The sequence below is a fragment of the Carassius auratus genome, chromosome 17 (genome assembly GCF_003368295.1).
Source record: "Carassius auratus strain Wakin chromosome 17, ASM336829v1, whole genome shotgun sequence".
In the NCBI taxonomy this organism is placed as follows: Eukaryota; Metazoa; Chordata; class Actinopteri; order Cypriniformes; family Cyprinidae; genus Carassius; species Carassius auratus.
The window spans coordinates 12,930,879-12,954,586 of record NC_039259.1 but is presented as its reverse complement, the minus strand read 5'-3'; the positions used below and the strand labels follow the sequence as shown (position 1 = coordinate 12,954,586).

The 23,708-nt window shown below is 38.7% G+C and overlaps 1 protein-coding gene across 3 annotated transcripts; it reads left to right on the top strand.

Moving 5' to 3' along the window:
- The first annotated feature begins 392 nt into the window (after window positions 1–392).
- Window positions 393–18,808, top strand: asxl2 (ASXL transcriptional regulator 2). 3 transcript variants are annotated; one of them, XM_026285893.1, is made up of 13 exons: window positions 393–679; window positions 3,166–3,248; window positions 3,472–3,474; window positions 4,747–4,855; window positions 5,962–6,106; window positions 7,681–7,799; window positions 8,508–8,625; window positions 8,843–8,983; window positions 9,062–9,222; window positions 9,315–9,411; window positions 11,990–12,095; window positions 12,443–13,079; window positions 14,401–18,808. In XM_026285893.1, exons 1-13 carry the CDS (start codon window positions 623–625, stop codon window positions 16,267–16,269), a joined length of 3,645 nt encoding a protein of 1,214 aa, XP_026141678.1. In that variant the 5' UTR covers window positions 393–622; the 3' UTR covers window positions 16,270–18,808. The 3 variants fall into 3 exon arrangements, with proteins under 3 accessions (XP_026141678.1, XP_026141679.1, XP_026141680.1); XM_026285894.1 differs by lacking the exon at window positions 3,472–3,474 and having other exon boundaries at window positions 396–679; XM_026285895.1 differs by lacking the exons at window positions 393–679; window positions 3,166–3,248; window positions 3,472–3,474; window positions 4,747–4,855; window positions 5,962–6,106 and adding an exon at window positions 6,138–7,029.
- The last annotated feature ends 4,900 nt before the right edge of the window (window positions 18,809–23,708 follow it).

The following is a 23,708-nucleotide window of genomic DNA, read 5'->3' as shown; positions in this document are numbered from 1 at the left end:
TGCATCTTTGACTTTAAACGTGTTCATGTTCCCTTAAGTGTGACTAGAATGTGCCCAAACAGTTAATGTTTTTTAATAGAATTCAAAACTCCAGAAACTAGTTTGGTGAAATTTTTACTTGAAACATATGCTTTCATTTTTTTTTTTGTTTTTTTTTTTTTTATAAAAATATGCCACTTGGATTTTGTTATTTAGTGTAATTACATAAATGCACCGAAAAGTAAATACATAGCATATAAAATGTCATATATTAGTCATCTATTGACCACTGTAATCTAACTTGTGAAAGTCCAAGACTGTAAATAGCAGCTGTTCCATGCATCGCTTGTCGTTTGACCGGAATAAACACTGTAAATTGAAACTACGACTAAGCGATTGTATCTGGTTTGAGTTTGAAACGTTTATACAATGAAAACAATGGAAAGAGACAGACAAGCCTCAAGTAGGTGCTTTCCCCTAAACTGTCATCGTACAGTAAGATGACGTTTCCCAGAGGGTCACGTGATTAGTCTCTTACAGTAAAAGCCCAGTATGGCAGATATGGCAGGTCTTGCACGGTAACTAAAGCAACATCAACACTTTCTACAGCACTCAGGTCGATTTTGCGCGACCGACCGCAGACATGAGGGACAGACAGAAGAAGAAAAAGGGGAGGACATGGGCAGAGGCCGCCAAAACGGTAAAACCGAAGACTTCTTGAGCGTTTGTTTAGCTTGTTTTCGCCTTGTGCTTCCAGCCTTCCACTTGTACAACTGTGTTTATGAGTTCATGACCCGCTGGTGTAGGCGACGTATTGCGTTTGCATCTCGGGGCCTGGTCTCGGTCGGTGTTGATAAAGTGCATTTAGATCCATAAACTGCCTAAGCGTGACATAATGCATGTATAAAGTGGTTTCCTTCAAAATAACGTACCATTTGGGAACTTTTGATCCGGGGAGTGATTTTGGGAAGCGTCTGTAACATGACGTTCGTGTCAGTTGCTAGCTCGCGCGAGGCAGCTTAGCGCGCTTATTCACATTCAGACTAGTGACACTTCGCTGGTTAGCCAGTTAGCTTAGCTCACCTAAACCCGCAGAAACAACCTAGCTCTGCCATTAACCTCTCGAGGACACAGCAATATTATTGTGCTTTTGAATTCGTCTGTGTTTACCGCTATAAAAGACCATAATCATAGTTTGCTCGAGTATGTTGTGTCAGTAACGTTAGACACCGCGAGCTTGTCAAACGCAGCTTGTTTACTTTTGTGCGCCCATGTTTTTGAATGATATCTTAAATTAGCGGAACTTTCCGCATTGCTGTTGAATATAACGTTAGTCCCAGGCCGTAATATGCGAAATACGAAGTTGATACACTGCCACTGAAACAGTGTGTGTCTTCAAAGTAAACAAGTTCATCGTTTGTTTACAGCTTCTGATTATGCACCTGTTTGGCGAAGTCCGAATTGTGAACCAGTCTTCAATCGGATCTTTTAATGAATCGGTTTACCACGAATCTGACTTAACCGTTTGTTTACGAATTGTTCTGAATCAAACGATTTTTTTTGGACGCGCCTAACTCTAAAAGTGATTAGCTCACACACGTGTCTGGTTCCTAATTAAAGAAAGTTTATATTAATAAAACTTAAATTCGACATGAAGTGAAAATGATCCATGTCTGTTTTATTAATTCATTATTGTGAACCGTTTATACGTGCATATGTTACATTTGGACTTTGTGCAATCAAAATGTAATAACACACTGTTGTTTAATTAATGAATAAATCAATAAATAAATATACATTGTAACGGAGTACCAACCAACTCGATTTAGATACAACACTCTTCTCTTTGGTGACGTATGCAGGACGTGTCCAATCATTTAGGGGCTTTTACACAACATTGTTTTCAACTAAAAATTTAAAAAACTTTTATGAACAGTTTTGACTGTTCATTCACACAGCAATATCAGATTGGGGGCCTGAAAAATCAAACCGTTTTTTAAAAAGGGTATTCTTATCATCTCAGTCTAAACTCCAAAATGCAAATTTATTAAAATGGTAACGTCATTCAAATGCGTCATGTGTGTTCAGTTTACAGGTATGTGTGCAGGTGTGTAGTGTTTATTTACAACAATCACAATAAAGGACAAAAGATCTGTTGCTACTTCCATTTCATCATGGCTCCAGTCGAAAAAACTAAACCAAAAAAACTTTATGAACCCACAAAAGTTTTACTACATAAAGAACCTGTGACACTTTTGTTTTTAACAATTTTTTAAGGAATTGATCAAATGAACTCCTCTGATGAAATGAGTCAGATCTTCCATTATTAGTAAAAAATAAAGCACACAGACTAATAGCTGTCACTGGTGGGCATTTTCCCATTCAGACTGATCTATAGTATACAAAAGAGGCTTATGGGGGATAGTATAGTATACAGATGTGTAGGGGTACCATGGTAGCGTTTTGCCTTAATATCTGCTCTTTCTTTACTGTAAAACTCCATACAATGGCCACAAAAGATAAGTGGAATCTTTAAATGGACCCCTAAAATGCATGTGTGTCTTAGCATTAAATAGTGTCTTAGCATCTCAAACCCTATTAAAATGCATTAATGAAAAAAAAGCTTAAACTTAAATTACAAAACACAACAAAATTACTAAAACTTGATCTAATATTGAATTGAAAAAAAAGAAAGATCTATAGTATTACTACATCAATAGTTATAAAGTATCACAGGTTTTCAGATACATTGTATGCCATTGTATGTGCCTTGTGTCTAAGAACCTGGGTTTCATGTAAGCAAATGCATGGAGGAATACATTTCCTTTCCTGACTGAAATGAATGCTGGATGTGAGATCACATCATTGGTGTGACACAGCAGGGGTGAAGCAGCTCTTGGGCCTCCGTCCAGCAGCTGTGTGGTTAAAAGCTACAGATCACTTGGAGTCTGTGTGCATTTCCCTAACTCTCGAAACATGACCACTTTTTGAATGTAACTCTCACACCCAAACTTACATGTTTCTCTCACCCAATCAGAAGTAGGTCAGTTGTCTGCTTCGGTGAGGGTAACTAATGATTAACCAAACCTCCTTTTTTTTTTTTTTAACTGACCATCAGATCGAATTCATTCTTTCTCTGCGGCTGAGTCGCTGTGAGTCACTGCTGAAATGTTCACTTGTTCACAGGTGCTTGAGAAGTACCCAAACACACCGATGAGTCATAAAGAGATCCTGCAAGTGATTCAGAGAGAAAGGCTGAAGGAGATAAGGTGAGGTCATTTTATTTTGAGGTTGTATTTATTTTTTACTATTAAAATAGCAACTTCTTTATCATGCACACTTTACTACAGATTGTTGCCCCTGTACTGTACCACATCATATACATTTCTTATTTTATTTATTGTATTTTTCTTTATGTGGCAACATATCTAATTTATCTCTTTTACATCTTTTACATATCTTTTTTAATGTAATTTCTCTGTTGTCTTCCAGAAGGTAAGATTATACAGTAGTACATCCTGCTCTCCAACTAACTTAAATCCATTAGCCAAGCCCTATGCATGTTATTAACATGTCTCCAGTTTACACAGCATGCAAAGGGAGTCCCAAGAGCGAGGACCTAACGGCCGTGGCTTTGACCATAGTGCTTGTCCTCTCAAATGGCTAGTGGCTTGTTATGCTTCTGCCAGATTTGCTCTGTTGAAGATGCTACATAATAGCTATACTAAATACATTTAACCTCCTTAAAAAGCCTGTTTTATTATTGTTCCGATTCTTTATTTTTATTTTTAAATACTGTAGACTAAAACTAATCAGTAGTTTTCTTGAGAAGACAAATAGTACAACATGCAGTTTATAAAATATAAGTCACTTTTGTTCTTTTGAAATAAAGTTGACACAAAATAAGATAAAATATAAATTCGGATGAAAAACTGAAAATTAAATTTTGTTGTTTCAACGATGAACTAAAATAAGTTCAATCACTAAATCACTAACTGCAAGTAAAAAAAAAACTAAAACTGAACTGTCTAAACTAAACTAAACCAAAACTGAATAAAAATAAAAACATATTTAAACTAAATAGTAAAAAAAAAACACACTAATAAAATGACAAGCACAGAACAGAATAACTTAAATTAAAATGAAAACTTGTAATATAAAATTAAATAGCTAGTTCAAAATATATATTTTTAAATATTATTAAAACAACTATAATAGTATATAAATTATACAAAAAAACAGAGCTTCCTTTTAAATACAAACCACAATTTACTTGAACCATTTATTTATTTTTGGCTTTAAATTTACTTTATATTTTGTTTGAAAGAGTGTCTTAAAGTACTGAATTTTAATGTCTGTGTATATTATGTCTCTTGACAATTTCTCCTCGGTCAGTAGTATAGGATGTATATTAGAATATTATATAGAAATGTTTGTAGTAGTTTGCACTATAGTATAATTATCTGCGTTTATATATTTTGCATTGTGCTTCACAGTTAGAAATGGAAGACACACAGCAAATAACATTTTTAATATGTTTATGCCAAGAATTAAGCCAGACATTCTTTAGTCATTTTTTTTATCCATATTCAGACGTAATGTTGCATGTTTTCAGTATTTTTTAATACAATAATTTTACTTTATATACATTTAATTTGACATACACAAATATCTGGAAACCAACCACTGGACTGTGATCTTTGTTGCAGCTTTTCATTTGTGTGAAGATAGTGATTGTTTTAATCAGATGTTGTTGTTTTATTCCAGTGGAACGTCGCCTCTTGCCTGTCTCAATGCCATGCTCCATACAAACTCACGTGGAGAGGAAGGGATCTTCTACAAGGTCCCCGGCAGAATGGGAGTCTATACACTGAAGGTAAACATACTTAACCATAACCTGAATCTCACAGCAACTCTCACAAAATAAATGTTTTTTACATGAACACAATTCCCGTAGCTCAACATGGTGTTAGCATCACTATAATCAGATCTGATTTTCAGAAGATACACGTAGTGCAGCATAAGGAAAGTGATTTTAACAATAAATTGTAAACCTTTAAAGACAGAGCTGTATGAGCTCTAAGATTATTACTGTATTTGCTTTTGTTAAAGCCATCTATTCACATTATTTCAACTTGTGTTTAAAATAGTCATGTTTAACAGCATTATTTGTTGTAAAAAAAAACTACATTACCCACAATGCTGTGCAGAAAATTCATCCAATCACAGTCGCAGTGAGCAAACTATGCCAAAAAAGATATGCATGAATATATTTAAAAAATATATATATTTGTATTTTAAATAAATGTATATATAATTTAAATATAGATGTAATATTAAAAAAATATATGCTGTATGAGTGTGTGTGTGTGTGTGTATTTATGTATATAACAAAAAATCTAATATATTGTTTTCACCATTGTTTTTAATTTAGTTATGTCATCTTTAATATTTCTTGGGATTGTAGTTTTTTTTTCTTCACTAAAAATGTTAGGTACAAAATTTTATTTTATTTTTTTATTTTTTTTGCTTCAAATAAAAGTTTGTAGTGCTGTGGTTCACCTCATAGCTGGTTTGCTTGTTTTATGGCTTACAACGCTTCAACAGAGCATTTTTCAAAATCCTAACGGCAAAAATGAGTGGAAAAAATGCTTCCAGAACCAACGCCGCTGAAAAAGTGAACACACATTAGTTCACTATATACTGCTGCTAACATGTCTGCATTGAATGAAAAGTAAATATAAATGTGGGGTTTCTATTGCGTTGGTTTCTTCATACAGTTCTGCTGACTGACATGAATATTTACCATACCACTATTATAATTAATGCTCAATTAATGTACACGTAACAGGCCCCAATTCATCCAATGATCTATAAATGTGTTAATTAACATGAACTGTTTGATTAGATTAAAATGAGCTGTTTTAATGGATATTAGTGTTGGGAATGTGAGGCTTATGGTTTGTGTTTGTATGTGAGCAGAAGGACATTGGAGACGTGGTGAAGGAACTGTCAGAAGATGCTTCAGAGGACAGCAGTGATAGCATGTCTGACACCCGATGCACAGAAAATAATAGCACCACTACCTACAGCAAAGATGGACGCAGAGGAAGGTGGAAGAGGAGAGGTAACACATTTTATGAATTTATATATTGTATAGCCATAATTAGAGCTGGAGTGTGCAATGTTTGCATCCCTAGTGTCACCAAATAGAACTGCAGAATTCAGTAATTTTCTAACAGCTTTCCTGAACACTGCACCTGTCTAGAACCACTGCATCGGAGCAATGATATCACCAAAGTGCTACTGGGGGGAACTAACATACAAACAGCTCATGTCTGTATATTAAACTGGGTTTTAACATTTAACAGATAATTTCTTACTTAAATGCATTATACTCATGCATTATGCATTATATTGTTTTGAAATAACTTGCTACACAGAATAAGGATCTTTTGTAACATTATACATGTGTTTACAGAATAAAAATGTGTCCTTGCTTATTTTGTGAATCTTAAAGGGGTCATATGATGCTGCTAAAAAGAACATTATTTAGTGTATGAACTTGTTTGTATTAAATGTGTTTATGTGGTTTAAAGTTGAAAAAACACGTTCTTTTCCACATACGGCACATTATTGTTTTTCCTCTATGCCCCGCCTTTCTGAAACACATCGATTTCCACAATTTGAGTTGAATTACTGAAATAAATGAAATGAACTTTTCCACGACATTCTAATTTATTGAGATGCACCTGTAGATTACATTCTGAACCATGAATGTGAAACTCATACGCTGATATGTATAAATTACCTCACATTGAAGTTTAGGTTTGCCCAGTTCAAGACAAAGTATTATTTGAATGCAAAACACCCTTTAAACAGGAAATTCTCCTTTTTTTTTATGATACCACTTCCTCATTTATATATATATGAGAGAGTAGTACGAAGCTAACTGAACTAATGTAGGTTTTACCTCCGTTCATCTTGCAGAAACAAATTATTTGAGAATAATGCACTCTAACAGAGTGAATTCATGCAGAACCAAGTACTGTAAGTAAGTCTTTCATCTAAATATCCTGGTGAAACTTTGAAACAGTGGATTGAGAAACCAGGAAATAATAATTGCTTTAGCAGCATGCTATTTATGGAAGCTAGTCTTATTAAGTGTTTGTCTTTTTAAAAACACCAATCGTTTAAAAATGTGCTTGGGTGACTGAATTTATATTTACTATTATTTATATTTTCATGTTTATGGCTTAGATTCTGATCTCAGTACATGATTGTTTTTAGTTGTGTTGCCACTACATATAACATTTGCTAAATATATAAATGTGTATTTATGTCTTCCAGACTCAAACATTTGTTTTGAATTCTGCAGATTTAAATACGTCAAAAAGGACAGTTAAAAAGCATATTTATGAATTTATGGTTATTATGGAACAATATAATAGCAACATAATTTCCAAGTGCAAACTAAAAACTTTTTTTTTTTTATATAATAAAAACACACTAAGAAATAATATTTCAGAATATAGACTGCACTAATCATGTATATGGTATTTGCAAACTAATTGTTTATCTGTTTTAAAATGTCCTTGAATTGTCATGGAGTCTAATTATGAATATGCCGTTTCATTTGTGTGCGAGTATAACTGTGTTTGTGGTGTTGCAACTAATGAATTGCTTTCCTACCATTCTCAGTGCCAGCAAAACTGCAATCTCAGCCGTCCTCCCCACAGTCTCGCTGTTCATCTCCGTCAGTCTCCAACAGCAAACTCATATCCCCATCACAGAAACACAGCAAGAAGGCCCTCAAACAGGTACTGCCACCTACACTTATTAGTCCTGCTTATTTATTGGGTTATAAATAATAATTACTAAATAACTAATTTAATATACCACTATAGATATATTCATGTGGCATCAGTTATGCTTCAAGGGATAGTTCACCCAAAAAGAAAATTCAGTCATTAATTACTGCCAAAAACCCTAATGTCATTCCAGACCCATAAGACCTTTGTTCATCTTTGGAAACACAAATTAAGGGACTGCCGTGTTCAAGGCCCAGAAAGATCATATAGGTAGTCCATCGTGATACTGTTGTGAATGTGTGTCGAAGATTGTTGAATTAAGTCGTTATTTTTATTTTCTTTGGGCACAAAAAGTATTCTCATAACCCCATTAAATTCCAGTTTTCACATGGACTATTTTAAGGATGTCCTCGCCACCTTTCTGAGCCATGATGTGTGTCAGTTTTGTTGCCGTCTATGGAGGGTCAGAAAGCTCTCGGATTTCATCAAAAATATCTTAATTTGGGTTTCATTTTTGGGTGAACCCTCCCTTGAAGCATTACTGATAGCACATGGATATATCTACCTTGGTATATTAAGATCTGACCTGCTGTGATATGAACCACTGTTTAAACCTTGCAGTTGAGACCCCCTGTGTTCTCTGTTTGCTGCACAGCAGTAACCTATGTTATTTAAGCTGTGGGTTTATAGACATTCTTTGTCATACTTCATTCATAGGCACTGAAACAGCAGCAGCAGAGGAATCAACGGCGGCAATGTGGAATCCCCAATACCTCCAGCCCACGACTGCTCCTCAAGACTGTCAAAGACATGACTCATGACTCCTCCAAATCCTGTACATACATACATGCATACATACATCTCCAAATCCTGTACATACATACATACATACATACATACATACATACATACATCTCCAAATCCTGTACATACATACAGTATGTCAGATTGAATCAAATTAAAGCCTGCTCCTTAGTTGTGTCCAATGTCATTTTTGAACACGTATATAAATGCAAAATGCATATTAAACCGAATGTCTCCGTTTGCTCTAGCTTGGGAGCTGAAACAGACCGAGCGCTGTCCTGCCAGTCCACACAACTCTACCTCCAGCTCGTCCTCCTCCATCAAAGCAGATGTGTGCCACGCGACTGGGGCCAGGAAGGTGTCTCAGCGCACCAGTAGGCTCGGTGCCAGTGAGTATCGTCACAGATCACGGTCATTTGTGTCAGCACATAAAATGCCGTAACTGATCCCCCGCCTTGGATTTTCAGGACAACTGAAGCGTACCAAGTGTGAGATAGATGTTGAGACACCAGATTCCATCCTTGTCAACACCAACCTGCGAGCGCTCATCAACAAGCACACTTTCTCAGTGTTGCCTACAGAGTGTCAACAGAAGCTCCTTAAGATGCTGCCAGAGGTTGACCAGCAGGTAGCAGAACACAAAAGGACCCTGCAGTGTTGAACATACAGTATTATTTTGTGAATCATGAATCTCTGATTGTCATTGGTAATACTTTGCAGGCTAGTGTGGATGGTGCACTGAAGGTGACCAGCTCTGCCTTGAACAATGAGTTCTTCACATCAGCAGCACAATCTTGGAAGGAGAGATTGTCAGAGGGTCAGTTGTTGTCCTCAGTGATTTAAAATTAGTTAAAAGCTTAAATGTGCACAACCTAATTTTGCTTTGCTGGCATTGCTCTTGAACAGCAGGCACGTGCACACATAGACATCAAAGGGGGCTTGAGCACCTGCCCTTTTTATTCCTGGAGAGAAAGTGCCCTTTTTTCTGGGGTGCTTTTTTTATATATATATATATTCCTGTTTGAGCACAGCTTCCCTGTCCAACAAATATATTTATTGAAGAATAGTATATCTAAATATCAGGTCAGGAGTTCTGAAGCGCTCATTGACCACAAAACCCCCTGCCCCCTCCCTTCCCCCTTTGCCCGCAACGGCGCACATCAGATACACAGACACACACCTGCAGGCAGCAGCAGCCCCTCCCAGAAGTGTTTTTCTTGGCTTGTGCTGAGGTGAGTGGAGCTGGTGATGAACAAAAGATTAAAATACCAGTGCCTCGAATAATGCTCGAATTTACTGCTGATTAGCCAAAGGCGAATATAACTTAGTTAACCTGTGTTTAGCTAGCATGCATGCCTCATGAGCTACTAGACTAGAGCTGTGTAAGGGATAATCCCTATACATTATCCTCCTGCTTTTTACATGGCTACCTACCAAATAAATAAATAATTTGACACAAAATATTAAAAGGGAGTTTATTGATTTAAACCCGATTGTATTGCTTCCGCTAAAGAAAATAGTACACTCCGTCTCTACGGTTAGAATCCTGTGAGTCCATAGCAACGCTCTGTTTTTCATGGCAACGGTCTGTTATACTCCGCACAGCGCTCTGTTATCAAGAAATAACAGACCGCATTCTACATTGGAGATCAACCAAGCCATGTAATAAAATAAGTTAATAAAATAAGAACGTCCCCAGTTAGTTAATGACTTACATCAAGAGTCTTTCCCCCTGAAATTTAGAAATCTAAATTGGTGAATCTAGAAGAAATCTTCAGATGCAAACAGATGGAGGATAGGCTACACTCTAAAAAATGTAGTAAATCTGAGTAACTGCATCTGTACATTAATAAATAAAACTGAGTAGAAATAAGTTAACATTAAACATTAAAAATAACTATATTTATAAATTAACTTTTTATTTATGAACTTTTTTTTAATTTCCTCTAAACCTTTATAAAATAGTATTCCATACAACCACAAATACATACATGACATTGGCTTTTATTTAATTTTATTTAAATTTTACTAAATTATTTTGGTAAGTTTAATTCAAACAATCAAGTAAGATTTTCAGAGAATTTATTAAGTTAATTAAGTTAAATATTTACTAAGCCACAGAATATTTTTTGAGTGTGGTTTAAAACAAACTCCCATCTAAATGTGGATTTTGAAGGTTTTATTTGATGATGGTGATGATACAGTCCTCCCTCAAATGTGAAACTAAGTCCTTGTCAGTCACCATCAGTTATTGTGTATGTGTACATGCATAGCAATAATAATATTAATGTATTTGATTAAAACATTAAGGCAATTCAGTATTCGGATGCTTAGTTGTGTGAAGCTAAAAAGTTATTTTGCTTGTGAAACAAAAAGTATTTAAACAATTAATTTTAATCATGCTTGCAGTGCAGGGCCAGGTAGGCAGCATAATGCAAAGTTAACAAAATAGCAGCAACATTCCTCTTCAGTTTAGAGTGAATATTTGTGTTGATTTAAAAGTGTTATGTGTTCTGATAACACCAAAATAATTAAAATGATGTAGTGCCTTGTGCAAAAAAATAAACAAATTATTAGTAAAACACACCCCTCTGCTTGATGCAGTTATTTTGGTTATTCTAAATATATACTTGAAACTAGTAGCATAGAAAATGTTTTCAAAACATGCACATTGTGGGATGGTTTCCTTTGCTGCTCTATAAACCTAGTGAATACTAAGGAGACCATGGTTTCTGTGTGAACTGATTATTTTGTAGACATCTTTTGAAAATTAGAGTTTGAGGAAGATAAAATTAATTAACTTTTTTTATTATTTTTTAAAAAGGAGGTCAGTGTTGCTTTAATATACATACTTTATTGTTTAAAAAAGAAAGAAAAGAAAAAACGTAATTATGAGAAGTGCCCTTTATTTCACTTGAGCCCCTGCCCCTCAAAATGTCTGTGCACGTCCCTGTTGAACAGCATTGGTTATTGAAATGTAGATGAAAATGTCAAGTGTTCATGCAACATAACAAAGGCAAATATACTGAAAAAAGTATATAAAAATTCCCCACTGTATGTGGAGATGTACTTGTCATCCAGTTTATTCTGCAGCCGAAAGTGTCCAATAATACAGGGGCTACAGAAATAAAATGAGTAGTATTTGGCAGGTCATGTGATCTCAGTGTGGTAGCCACCATGAGGAAGCAATGTCCTGTAGAAAAATACAGATTTTTCTATTGCAAGAGTAATTTGAATTGACCTAATTTTAAAAAAATTAATTGATTTCTTTATATATATATAAAAAGTAAAATTCTTAACGAGTAAACATTTTGCAGTGGAAAAAAGTTACTTAGTGTGCTATATATAAATGAATCTTCAGTATTTGTGTGACTTATGCAAGGCTGTACTCTCAGGTGAGTTCACACCAGAGCTGAGACTGAGAATGCGGCAAGAAATCGAGAAGGAAAAGAAAGTGGAGCTTTGGAAGGAGCATTTCTTTGAGAGCTACTATGGTGAACAGTAAGTCAGCCACCAAGACTCATGGAAATACTGTAAAAGAGAATCAGAAAGTATGGTCTAGTTCAAGGGTGTCTTATTCTGGAGGGCCACTTTTTTTTTGCAGAGTTTAGCTCCAACACATTTAAGTTTCTAGTGATCCTGAAGACACTGATTAGCTGGTTTAGGTTTGCTTAATTAGGGCTAAATTGTAGCATAATGTGGCCCTCCAGGAGCAGGATTGCATGCCCTGAAGCCTGAAAATTGATAGAAAATTGGTCAGTGGGTGACAAGATTATTGTATCATAGGTGATGTTTTGTTTTTGATGTCCTTTTTCCTCATATTCTGTCTTTCTTGATTTTAATTTCAGATCTGGACTGAGTATAGAGGAATCCAGAGAGCTTACAGAGGTTAGGAGTGTTCCTGAACCAGCTAAAAGCACGGTCTTATCAGAAAAGCCAGCGACTGTCAAAGAGTCTCAGAGGGTAAACCCAGTGACAGAGGTCATCCACATGGAGTTGAGATCCAGAGATGTGAAATCAACAGTAACACATGTCTCGACTGAAGAGCCGGTCAAACCTCCTGCTCCAGAGCAATCACCTTTATCCTTAGACACGAGAAAGGATGCACAGGAAGAACTGATTCCGGAGTCCTCTGTTCAAAAAGCAGGGGAACCCAAACCTGACAGTGAAAAAGCACTGGAAAATGAGATCACATGTAAGACCCCAGCATCTCCTTTGGAAGCAGTGGTCACCTGTTTGAAAGGAAGTGAGACGCACACCCCTAAAGATGAAAGTCCTGTTTGTGAGGCTGGACAAACCGTAATGGAAAGGACTAAGGCTGGATCTCCAGTAACTGCTGCCACTTCTGAGGCTCTGAAAAGAAAAGTCTGTGATGAACAGGATACAGAGCACAGAACAGAGAAGAAGCCCCGTGTCACTTCATCAGAAGCGTCATCCACAGTGACAACTAAAGAAAAAGTACAACAAAGAGTACCTCCTCTCAAAGTAAGTTTTAGGTTTCATTTGAACAAACCCCTAGCCTTAAATGGATAGGGAAATTCTGCTATTAACTACTCACCCTTATGTTGTTTCAAACCTTCAAGACCTTTGTTCATCTTCAGAACAGAAATTTAAATCTTTTTGATGAAACTAGTGAGTGGCTTCTACATTTAAGGCTCAGAAATGTATTAAGGATATTGTTAAAATAGTCCACGTGACATCAGTGGTTCAACCTTAAGCTACAAGAATATTTTTTGTGTGCAAAGAAAGCAAAAATAATGGCTTATCCAACAATTTCTTGTCTTCCGTGTCAGTCTTCGCTGCACATTCATGAGAGTACCATGACACGTGTGTGGTGCTGCTGACACAGGAGCATGTGTTCTGATGTAGAACGTCACATAGATTTTTTTAACATTGTTCTTGCTACCCTTCTGGGCCTTGAACTTGTCAGTAGCGTTGCTTTCTATTCAGGGTCATAAAGCTCTTGGATTTCATCTTAATTTGTGTTCTGAATGAAGTTCTTATGGAATTGGGAGGATATACTATACCTTTAAATATTAAGCACTGTTGCACACCCTGTCTATGCCAGATGAGTGGAATGAGATTCATTAGAACCCATTAGAATCATTTGTGCTCTTTTTATATAAATGTAATTGGATTTGGAACGTTTGCTTTGATGTTTCCTATGTAGACACCTTTAATCTGTTAGCAATGGTCACACCCAGTGTAGACATGATGTTGTTTGTCGTTTGTTCTGCAGTATCTATTTGATTGATGTAGGTGTGGCAGTTGTATTGTGTGAGTTATTGAGGAGAGGATTTTCTTTCACTTTTCTAAGCAATCAGACTTGTATACAACTAGAATACTCTAGCAATCACCTAGGCATGCTAGCAATGACCAGGCAACCACTCAAAGCACCCTAATATTGTAGTACACTCTTAAAAATAAAGGTGCTTCATGATGCCACTGAACAACTTTTTTGTCTAAATGGTTCCATAAAGAACTTTTAACATCTGAAGAACCTTTCTGTTTCAAAAATGTTATTTGTGGTGAAAGAAGATTATAAAAAGGTAAGAAAGAGATGGGTCTTTAAAGAACCTTTGACTGAATGGTTCTTTGTGGAACTAGAAATGGCTCTTCTATGGCATCGCTTTGAAGAACCTTTTAAGCATCTTATTTTTAAGAGTGTAGGGAAATTGTCTGTACAAAGAACTGTAGAAAATCTAATAATAATTTTTTTTCTGTACTTTATTCATTTTTTGACATTAAATGCCACACTAATTGTAATTTTTACTCTTTTAGTAACACTCAAACTCTTTCTTTGCAGATCCCAGTGTCAAGAATTTCCTCTGCCCCTGCATCTACTGAGCAGGTATCTCCAAGAACTCCGGTTCCCATTCCGTTGACACCCCCTAGCATTCGACCTGGTTGCACCGGTGCACGCACTTTAGCTGACATCAAGGCAAAAGCCCAGTTAGCACGTGCACAGCGTGCTGCAGCAGCAGCAGCAGCCGGGTCGTCTTCCTCAGTGGGAACTGGGTCAGTTGGAGGTACCTCAACACCCTCTCCAGCTCGGTCCATGTTAGAAGATTTTTCACCAGCAAGCAGCAGAAGTCAATCTGTTTCACCTATAAAGCTAAGCTCTGGATCTCCAGCTCCTGAAGGCACAGTGACTCTCTCACAAACCTCTCCTTCCTCAGGTTCCACTGGACACGCAGACCCTGGTCTTGCACAAGCCTTCAGTGTAAGCCAGGGTTTTTTAAAAGATAATTGCTCTTCGATGGGGTTGCAAACCACTGGGTGTACGCTGAACCCAACGAGCAAGGATCAGCATAACCTCCTCAGTCCTGCGGGGTCTCTAGCACCTTCATGTCAGGCAGGAAACGTGACTGTTCTGAACACAATTGCACAAAACCAGAGACCACAGCAAACACCTTTTTTAGCAGTGTCAGTCACCAAGCCTAGCTCTTCAATCCCAGCAAATAATCCTCTGGTCACCCAGCTTCTTCAAGGTAAAGAGGTTCCCTTAGAAAAGATCCTCCCAAAGCCACTAGCCAAAATGGAGGTTCAATCTGTGGCCATTTCTTCCAGAGATAAAGGGAATCTTGGTGCTACCACTGCTGGGTTGAAAAAAGATAGCTCAACAAACCAAGAAGAATCCAACCAACTTGGGAACCAAGTTCCTCTTGGCATGCAATTTGGAAGTGTGGACAAGTTGGTAAAAGTTGGTACTCAGGACCAGATGCTCCATCCACTAGGGCACAAATGCGAGCAGAAGAACACCAGCTCCAACTCCCAATTTCAGTCCTGTCAGTTAGGTCACCATGAGGGTAGCCATGACCAGAATATCTATCTAGGCATCTTTGGACGGAAAAGGGTATCCAAGCCAGCTATGACTGGACACTACCTCCTCAACGTGTCCACATATGGTAGAGGATCCGAGAGCAGCAAACGGCCCCATCTAAGTAGTAATAGAGGCTCTGCTCTCGCCAACCTGAAGAAAGAGAAAATCGAAGCAGAGGAGAGTGTGAAAGTGAATACGAAATCACTAACCCTTAACCCGAATTTCCCAATGGTCAAAGTGGAACAGCAGGGATGTCTCATAAATAAACCAGATGATGGTTTGCCACCACAACCCTGCTCTGATATAAAGTCTGAATCTCCGTCCCTGAGTTGTTTGTCCAGCAAAGACGAAGGCAGCACTTCTATTAGAACCAAAGAAACATGCTCAAGAGCACAGCTTGATATGTGCAGCAGTATACCGGGTAAAACAGAGCCATATCAGTTAGGTGACTGTCACCAACGCATGTTCTTGTCTCAGAAAGCCCATAATGGACCTCAGTATGGTGGCACTATCAGTATGTCTGTCCCTCACACGCTGAACCACAGTATGGCTGACACTCCAACTTCTCCCACTGTGTCCTGCAGTGGTGATGGTGAGACGGCTGCTGGAGGTATGATGTCTTTTTCCGTCACTGTCACTGCCATACCTGCCGGTCACCTACTGGATCAGGACAGTCAGGGTGAGACCTCACCTGAACAAGCCTACATAGAAACCTCTGCGATGGAGGACGTTCAGTCAAAGTGCTACTGCCGGCTGAAGGCCATGATTATGTGCAAGGGATGTGGTGCTTTCTGTCATGATGACTGCATTGGTCCATCCAAACTGTGTGTGTCATGTTTGGTGGTGCGATAATTGTCATGAGGATAACCTGCAACTTGTAGGATAAACTGCAATCACTGCAGTGAGGGGTAACAGAAATGTTACTACAGTACAGCAGTGTTCATGTATCCGTTGTCATTTGAGAGGCAAGCTGTTGTGCTGTATTGGGGGAATTCACTAAGAATGAACTGCGTCGCTAATAGTGCTGTTTAATTGCACGTACCTTCTGCTTTGTTTTAGTGGATGATATATACAGGAGTTATATGCAAATCAGGTAACATGACCAGCAATTCAGTTCTGAGTACTTAGTTAGGTGAATGCAGCAGACTACCTTTATCTGGCATGCTTTACTGGGCTGTTCGGTTTGGCTGCACTAATGCAATCCAGACTTTGAATCGGCACCATAAAATTCCTAAAGTGCTCGACTACACTGTATGTCTGGATATGTACCAATTCTTTTCTCCATCATTTGCATTTCAGCCCTTTACGCGCCTGGTTAAACTGGATCGTGGATGCTAATGAAGACGCCGTGGCTTTTTGCACTGAAATGCAGCGCGTAACTGTTTAGTGAATTTGCCCCTTTGTTTTACTTTACTGAACAAACAAATAACACGCTAAAAGATAAGGTATGAAAAATGTGCAATGCCGAGTAATACTTCCTCGCATTCATTGAGCACCTTGTTTTAGACTCAAGACTCAATATTGAATAGTGGCAATATTTAAGCCTTGATCTATTTCTGTTCTATTTTTGTAATATCATTTTAGAAGTTGAAATGAATATACTACTATTTTTGTAGATGTTAAAAATCATGATTCCCCTCCACCCTTCAAATTGCGGACCTTGTACACATAATTCACACTAGTTTGCTGGATTAGAAACGATAATATCAACATATAGTCTTTGCATTTCCTGTAAAGCTATTTGTTGGTTGGTTTAAGCCTTTGTGACACAAACAAAGAACCACACAACTGAAATACCAGTTACTGCAGAATTACTGTGAATATGTAAACCTAATACATCAGCCTGCCTTGTTACTAGGTTTATATGGTACTGTTCAAAGTTATTTATGGGACAGAAGGGAGTTTGGTCAAAAATGTTAACAGGCTTCTCTTAGATCAGTGGGTTTTAAATGAGAGAAGAATGTAATAACAGGTTTATACTGATAATGGCAATAATTTGTATATTTACAATATTTATTAAATCAAGAGCATTAGTCCCTTACATCTAATTTTCATCATGAAAAAGGATTTATTAGGGTTGCCCTTTTTATGTTCAGAAAAATGTCTTTGCTCTAAAAAAAGAAAAATGATTTGTATGAATTAAAGCACTTCTTAAACAATCTAATGTACCCTCTCAGGAGCAAAAACAGGTCTTAATCATTTCAATAGCCTGTGTCGAATCATTTAAGTCGTTTACGACACACCAGCGACATTGCCTCTAATTAGAATAGCAGATACTCTCTGTACCCTCAGTTTTTGGGGTTAGGAAAATAATGTAGTATCAACAGCAAAACTATTATGAGCAATGAAGTTAAACACTCAGAAGGGAGATTTAATGAAGATTTTTGTTATTGTTTTGTTTAGTATTGTAAATACTGACTTTCTTTTAGATGTAAAAAAATTTCTACAAAGCATCTTGCCTAAACATATCCGATTGTCTCTGATAACTCAAGGTTTTTAAATTGTGAAGTACTGTCCAACACATCATCATTTGAATCATTTTAATCATGTTTCAACATTAAATGTCGTGGCTCAGTTTCTGTCCTGCTACACAGATACATTTTTGATACCAATAGTTCTATGTATGTTAGAAAAAAAACTTGTTGCATCTTTGAATTAGGTTTTTTTTTTCTTTATCATCTGCCTTCCAGGCAATAGAAATGTAAAAGAATTTTAGATAGGATTTGCTTGGTAATATACCAAAGTTGATTTATGGGGACTAGATAATCAGATTTTGTTTTAATGTCTAGTTAAGCAAAGTAATATATTTTAAGTAATATATTTTAATAAAAAAAAGTCTATTTACAAAATGTTCAAGGAACAGGGTATTTACTATATCTTTTTATTGGCTGTCTCATTTTGGTATACCTGTGTCTAAGGTGTACATAAACTTTTTACACAATTTTTATCGTACCAGGGCCCCTGTGATCTGTTGATATTTTTGTGTGGCTAGTTTTGCCTGCGAAGAATTGATGTGTCCTCACAGTGGATTTTTAATTGACTAATAATATCTGTGTGAAACTTGCAGCTCACTTTATTGATTACTGAAAGTTAGAGAAGAAAGAAAGCTTTTTACAGAAAAAAAAATAAAATCCATCAGGTTATAGTGTTTGTGTTGTATGAATAAAATATTTAGCGTGGTGGTTGGGTCGTGCTGAATGTCTTTGGGTGTGAGGTTGTTTCTGTGTAACTGGCTTTCATTGACTTTTGTCAAACTGTCGCTTTCATTTACATATGTACACATATGCAGCATTTAAACATACAAGAGACTCATAGAATATAACTGTGATACCTCCATTGTACTTTATATCAGGCCTTAGATCTGATTTGAATAAAAAACTAAAACAAGTGATGTTTGGGTAAACTTCCAGTTCTTGAAAATGTTTTAATTTGTCAGCGTTAAGTTAACCGCAGCGTTTGACTGTTGTTGGTTATTTACTGCTTTAATTTCCTTTGATATAGCTGTTGCAGCATGGAGCATGACTTACCACCACCTCAGTCGCCAACCTTATATGCCTGTGACATTTTACAAAATACTTGGAATTTTTATTAATGAGGCAATGTTTTCCCCTGTGGAACCCTGAAATTATTTGAGATGTTGGTATTCCAGAACTTACAGTGGCTTCCACAGTGCGTGTTATTTTATGTTTTAAAAGTCAGTTTTTTTTTTTTTAATGTAAAATAAAGGTGAATGTAATATAGTAATTGTAATCAGCACTTGTAAGCCAAGTGTATTTTATCAAGAAACAATATGAATAAAATGCAGTAAAATGATTTTTTTTATTCCTTGTTTTCAGTTATTTAAACATTAAGGGATGACCTACTGCTTTACTACATATTAAAAGGTCAAGAGCACAAATGTTCACTTTTACACCAATTCATTTAATTTAAGTGTGAATTTCACCGTGACATAATGTTGCTATGTAAAACAATAGTGATTCACAGTGGGCTGTTCATGAAAAGTTGTGTAACAAACGGACTGACTGCAGAGGGTTAGTGGAATGCAGAGGTTTATTGACACAGAAAATTCCGAAGCAGTGGGAGAGATGCAGGTACATGGATTCTTTGGTGAGATGGTATGGAGATAGAAGGCGACAGATTAACACCAGAGCATCTTCTTACAGAACCGGGGGTGACCAGGGTTGCCGAATAGTAGCACACACCTCAGTAGATTTTGGAGATGGAGACTAGGAGGGATAGTTCGCTGGAGAGAAGGTAAGAAAAAAAAGAGGTAAGTTAATGAAGTCAATGTAGGTAACTAAGACAAAAGGAATGTTCCGCTTTGTAGCCAAGAGATCGCACAACTTTGTGAATGAGGTGTGTGCTCTTACGTGCTGCAGAATTGACTCAATTGTGAACAAGTGCCGGTGATCAGTATTCAGGTGAGGAAGTGCGCTGTAATGAGCCTGACTGACTTGTGACAGTACCCCCTCCTCCAGTGCCCGCTCATGAGGGCCAAATACCCCAACGACGATGTGGTCTTCCTCTGCCTCGAGGAGCAGGACGATCTAGGGGAGATGTATGGAATTCCTCTAGGAGTGTGGGATCGAGGAGCATTCTTCTGGGCCATAACCTTCCCAGTCGACGAGGTATTCCAGTCTGCCACCATGCCGCCGGGATTCCTGAATCTCTTTGACCTTGTAGACAGCTCCTTCTTCCAGAAGCAATGGGAGAGGGGGTTCTTCTGTCCTTTCAGGCTCTGTGGAGACAGGAAGGTGAAAAGGTTTTAATAATGAGACATGGAAGGTGTGGTGAATTTTGTATTGAGGAGAGATTTTGAGTCTGTTGGTGACCGGGTTGTTGATCTGTTCCTGGATTGTGAAGAGGCCGACAAATCTGGGACTAATCTTCTAATTCTTGCAGGGCAGGCGCAGCCTGATGTCACTGGTGGATAGCCAGACTTTTTGCCCCAGTTGGTAGGTGGGAGTTCGGCGAAGGTTGGCTGCCATCTTTTGTCTGCGCACTGCCCATTGGAGGTGATGGCGAGCCTCGTCCCAGACTCTCTTGAGCTCCCGGAACCAGTAGTCGACTGTGGAGATGTCGGAGGGGTCTCCTGACCAGGGGAAGAGAGGGGGCAGAGTATGCACTGGAATGGTGTAAGACCCGTGGATGGTTGACAGAGTGATTTCTGGATGTACTCGGCCCAGCCCAGGAACTGGTTCCAGGAGTCCTGGCCATGGCAGAAGGTTACCAGGAAGCGGCCGACTTCCTGTATCTTCCGCTCAATTTGACCAACGGATTGTGGATGGTATCCTGAGGAGAGGCTTACGGTCACATCTAGGAGTGAGAAAAAGGACTTCCATACTTGGGATATGAATTGGGGTCAACGGTCCGACACAATGTCCTCAAGGAGGCCAAATTGGCGAAAGACCCAATTGAATAACAGCTCCGCGGTCTCTAGGGAGGTTGGAAGACCCTGTAGGGGAATGAGTCAGCAGAATTTATAGAATCTATCAACAATTACTAGAGTACAGGTATTACCATTCGAGGGGGGCAGGTCTGTAATAAAGTCCACTCCTAGATGTGACCAGGGACGGTATGGAATGGGTATTGGGCGAACCTTGCCGACAGGAAGATGATGGGGGCTCTTAGAGATGGCACATTCGGTGCAACCCCGGAGAAATCTCCTGACGTCTCCTGCCATATTGGGCCACCAGAAGCGGTCTTTTAGCAGCATTGCCACAAAGAAAAAGCTTGAAGTGGTAGGGGATGTGGATGGTACGATGTAACCCTGTATGAGAGCAGGGAATCAGATCAATGAAGCAGTTCCAGGGGCTGTGGGGAGGCAGTTGTGAGGGCAGAATAAGTCACTAAATTCTTGATAACAGGAGGGAATATCTACAGATAGTTTCTCTACGGGACTCTCGATGGAAGGTAGTATTAAGGGGCAGGACCTCCGATGGTCTCCTCAGTGGAGATGGCTGATTGGGGAAGCAAGATTGGAAACACTGGACACCCCACCGGAGGATTTTGCCTGACGACCAGGAGATGATCGGATTATGTTGCACCGGCGAGGGGTGACCCAGAATGATGTCCGCTGTAGAGCACTTGAGAACCAGGAACTTGATGGATTCAGTATGTAACAGGCCTACAGTCATTTGTACCGGACCCACACTATACCGGACATGCCGCCGATTTAATGGTTTTCCTGTTATGGTGATTGCTTGGTAGGTGGTTTCTTTAGCGGCGGTGGGTAACTTGAGCTGGCGGCAGAGGTTCACCGAGATAAAGTTGCCGGCTGACCCAGAGTCGAGGAGGGTGGAAACTGGACAGTGGTGGTGAGTGGGTTCATCTTAATGGGAGATGGTTTAATGTAACTCGCCGCTGGACGTGGAGGGCGAAGGGGACAGGCCAGGATGTGATGCCCACTTGAGCCGCAGGATAGGCACAGTCCCTGGGTCAGCCTTCTCTGCCACTCAGTTGGAGTTAGACGGTGGGTGTCAGTCTGCATAGTTTCAGGGTCAGACTTGGGAGGATTCTGGGGTTCAGTCCGGCAGTAACGTGTGGATGGTCGGGTGGGTGAACATTCCTGGAGGCAGGACTGAAGGTGATTTGAGTACACTATCTGAGCAGGGAAAGTAGAAGTGGGATGTTGTGGTGGATGAGCCCTTGCTGGAGAAACTGGGGAAGTAGCGAGAGGAGTTAACACACGCGGTAGCGAATCCACCAGTTCCTGGAATGGGTCTGATATACTCATCCTCAGCTTTTTACGGTCCTAACAAATGGACTGACTGCAGAGGGTTAGTGGAATGCAGAGGTTTATTGAAACCAGTAATTCCGAAGCAGTGGGAGAGACAGGTACGTGGATTCTTTGGTGAGATGGTATGGAGATAGGAGGTGATAGATAAACACCAGAATATCTTCTTACAAAACAGGGGATGAGCAGGGCTGCCGAATAGTAGCACACACCTCGGTAGATGCTGGAGATGGAGACTAGGAGGGATAGTTCACTGGAGAATCATAGAAGTCTCTAGGAGATGAGGAGATACTTGTTGGAGAGAAGGTAAGCAAAAAGAGGCAAGTTAATGAAGTCAGTGCAGGTAACTAAGACAGAGGAATGTTCCACTATGTAGAGATCAGACAACTTGGTGAATAAGGTGTGTGCTTTTATGTGCTGGGGAATTAATGACTTAATTGTGATCAGTATTCAGGTGAGGGAGTGCGCTGTGATGAGCCTGACCTACTATATTTATAATTGTGGGAAGTCGTGGCCTAATGGTTAGAGGGTTGGACTCCCAATCGAAGGGTTGTGTGTTCTAGTCTCGGGCCGGACGGAATTCTGCATGTACAGTTCTCTCTCCACCTTCAATACCACGACTTAGGTGCCCTTGAGCAAGGCATCGAACCCCCAACTGCTCCCCGGGCGCTGCAGCATAAATGGCTGCCCACTGCTCCAGGTGTGTGCTCACAGTGTGTGTGTGTGTGTGTGTGTGTGTGTGTGTGTGTGCCCATTTCGGATGGGTTAAATGCAGAGCACAAATTCTGAGTATGGGTCACCATACTTTGCTGAATGTCACTTCACTTTTTTTTTTTTCATAAATGGCTGCCCACTGCTCCGGGTGTGTGCTCACAGTGTGTGTGTGTGTGTGTGCATTTCGGATGGGTTAAATGCAGAGCACAAATTCTGAGTATGGGTCACCATACTTGGCTGAATGTCACTTCACTTCACTTTTTTTTTTTTCATAAATACTCGACAGTTTCAAAATCATTATTGCAATCATTATATGTGTAAAACAAGCTCCTCCTCTTTAAAAACTAGTTCTGACATATAACACTTTGACATAGAGTGAATTGGTCTAGTGTTTGTAGCTCCACCATAAATACATGAATACCAAAGTTTTGTGTGAGAGGTAGGTTCGGGTATTGCAAGATTTTATATTTTACCTTCAAAAAGACCTGTTGTAAAGAAAAATGAACTATAGAAAAGTCAAGAAATTCTGACTGCATTTAACGCTTTTAGATAATAACATAGGCCTTTGATAATAATTGCTTAATGTCTTTATAATAAATTAATCAATGCATCATTGCATTATTTGTCTGATGATGTTCAATTATCCATGTTTCAACCATAAATAACCAACAGCTGTTTACTATTCCACATGAATCATGGTGATTTTGGCCTTTTCAGTGTCCCACTGTAGGAAGCTACAGACTTTCTCAGACGATTTGCACTAATATGTCTATAATTTATTTTATGAATGCGTTATGTGCATTTTCTCTTTTGATTTGATTAGGACACATCCTGGTTTTTT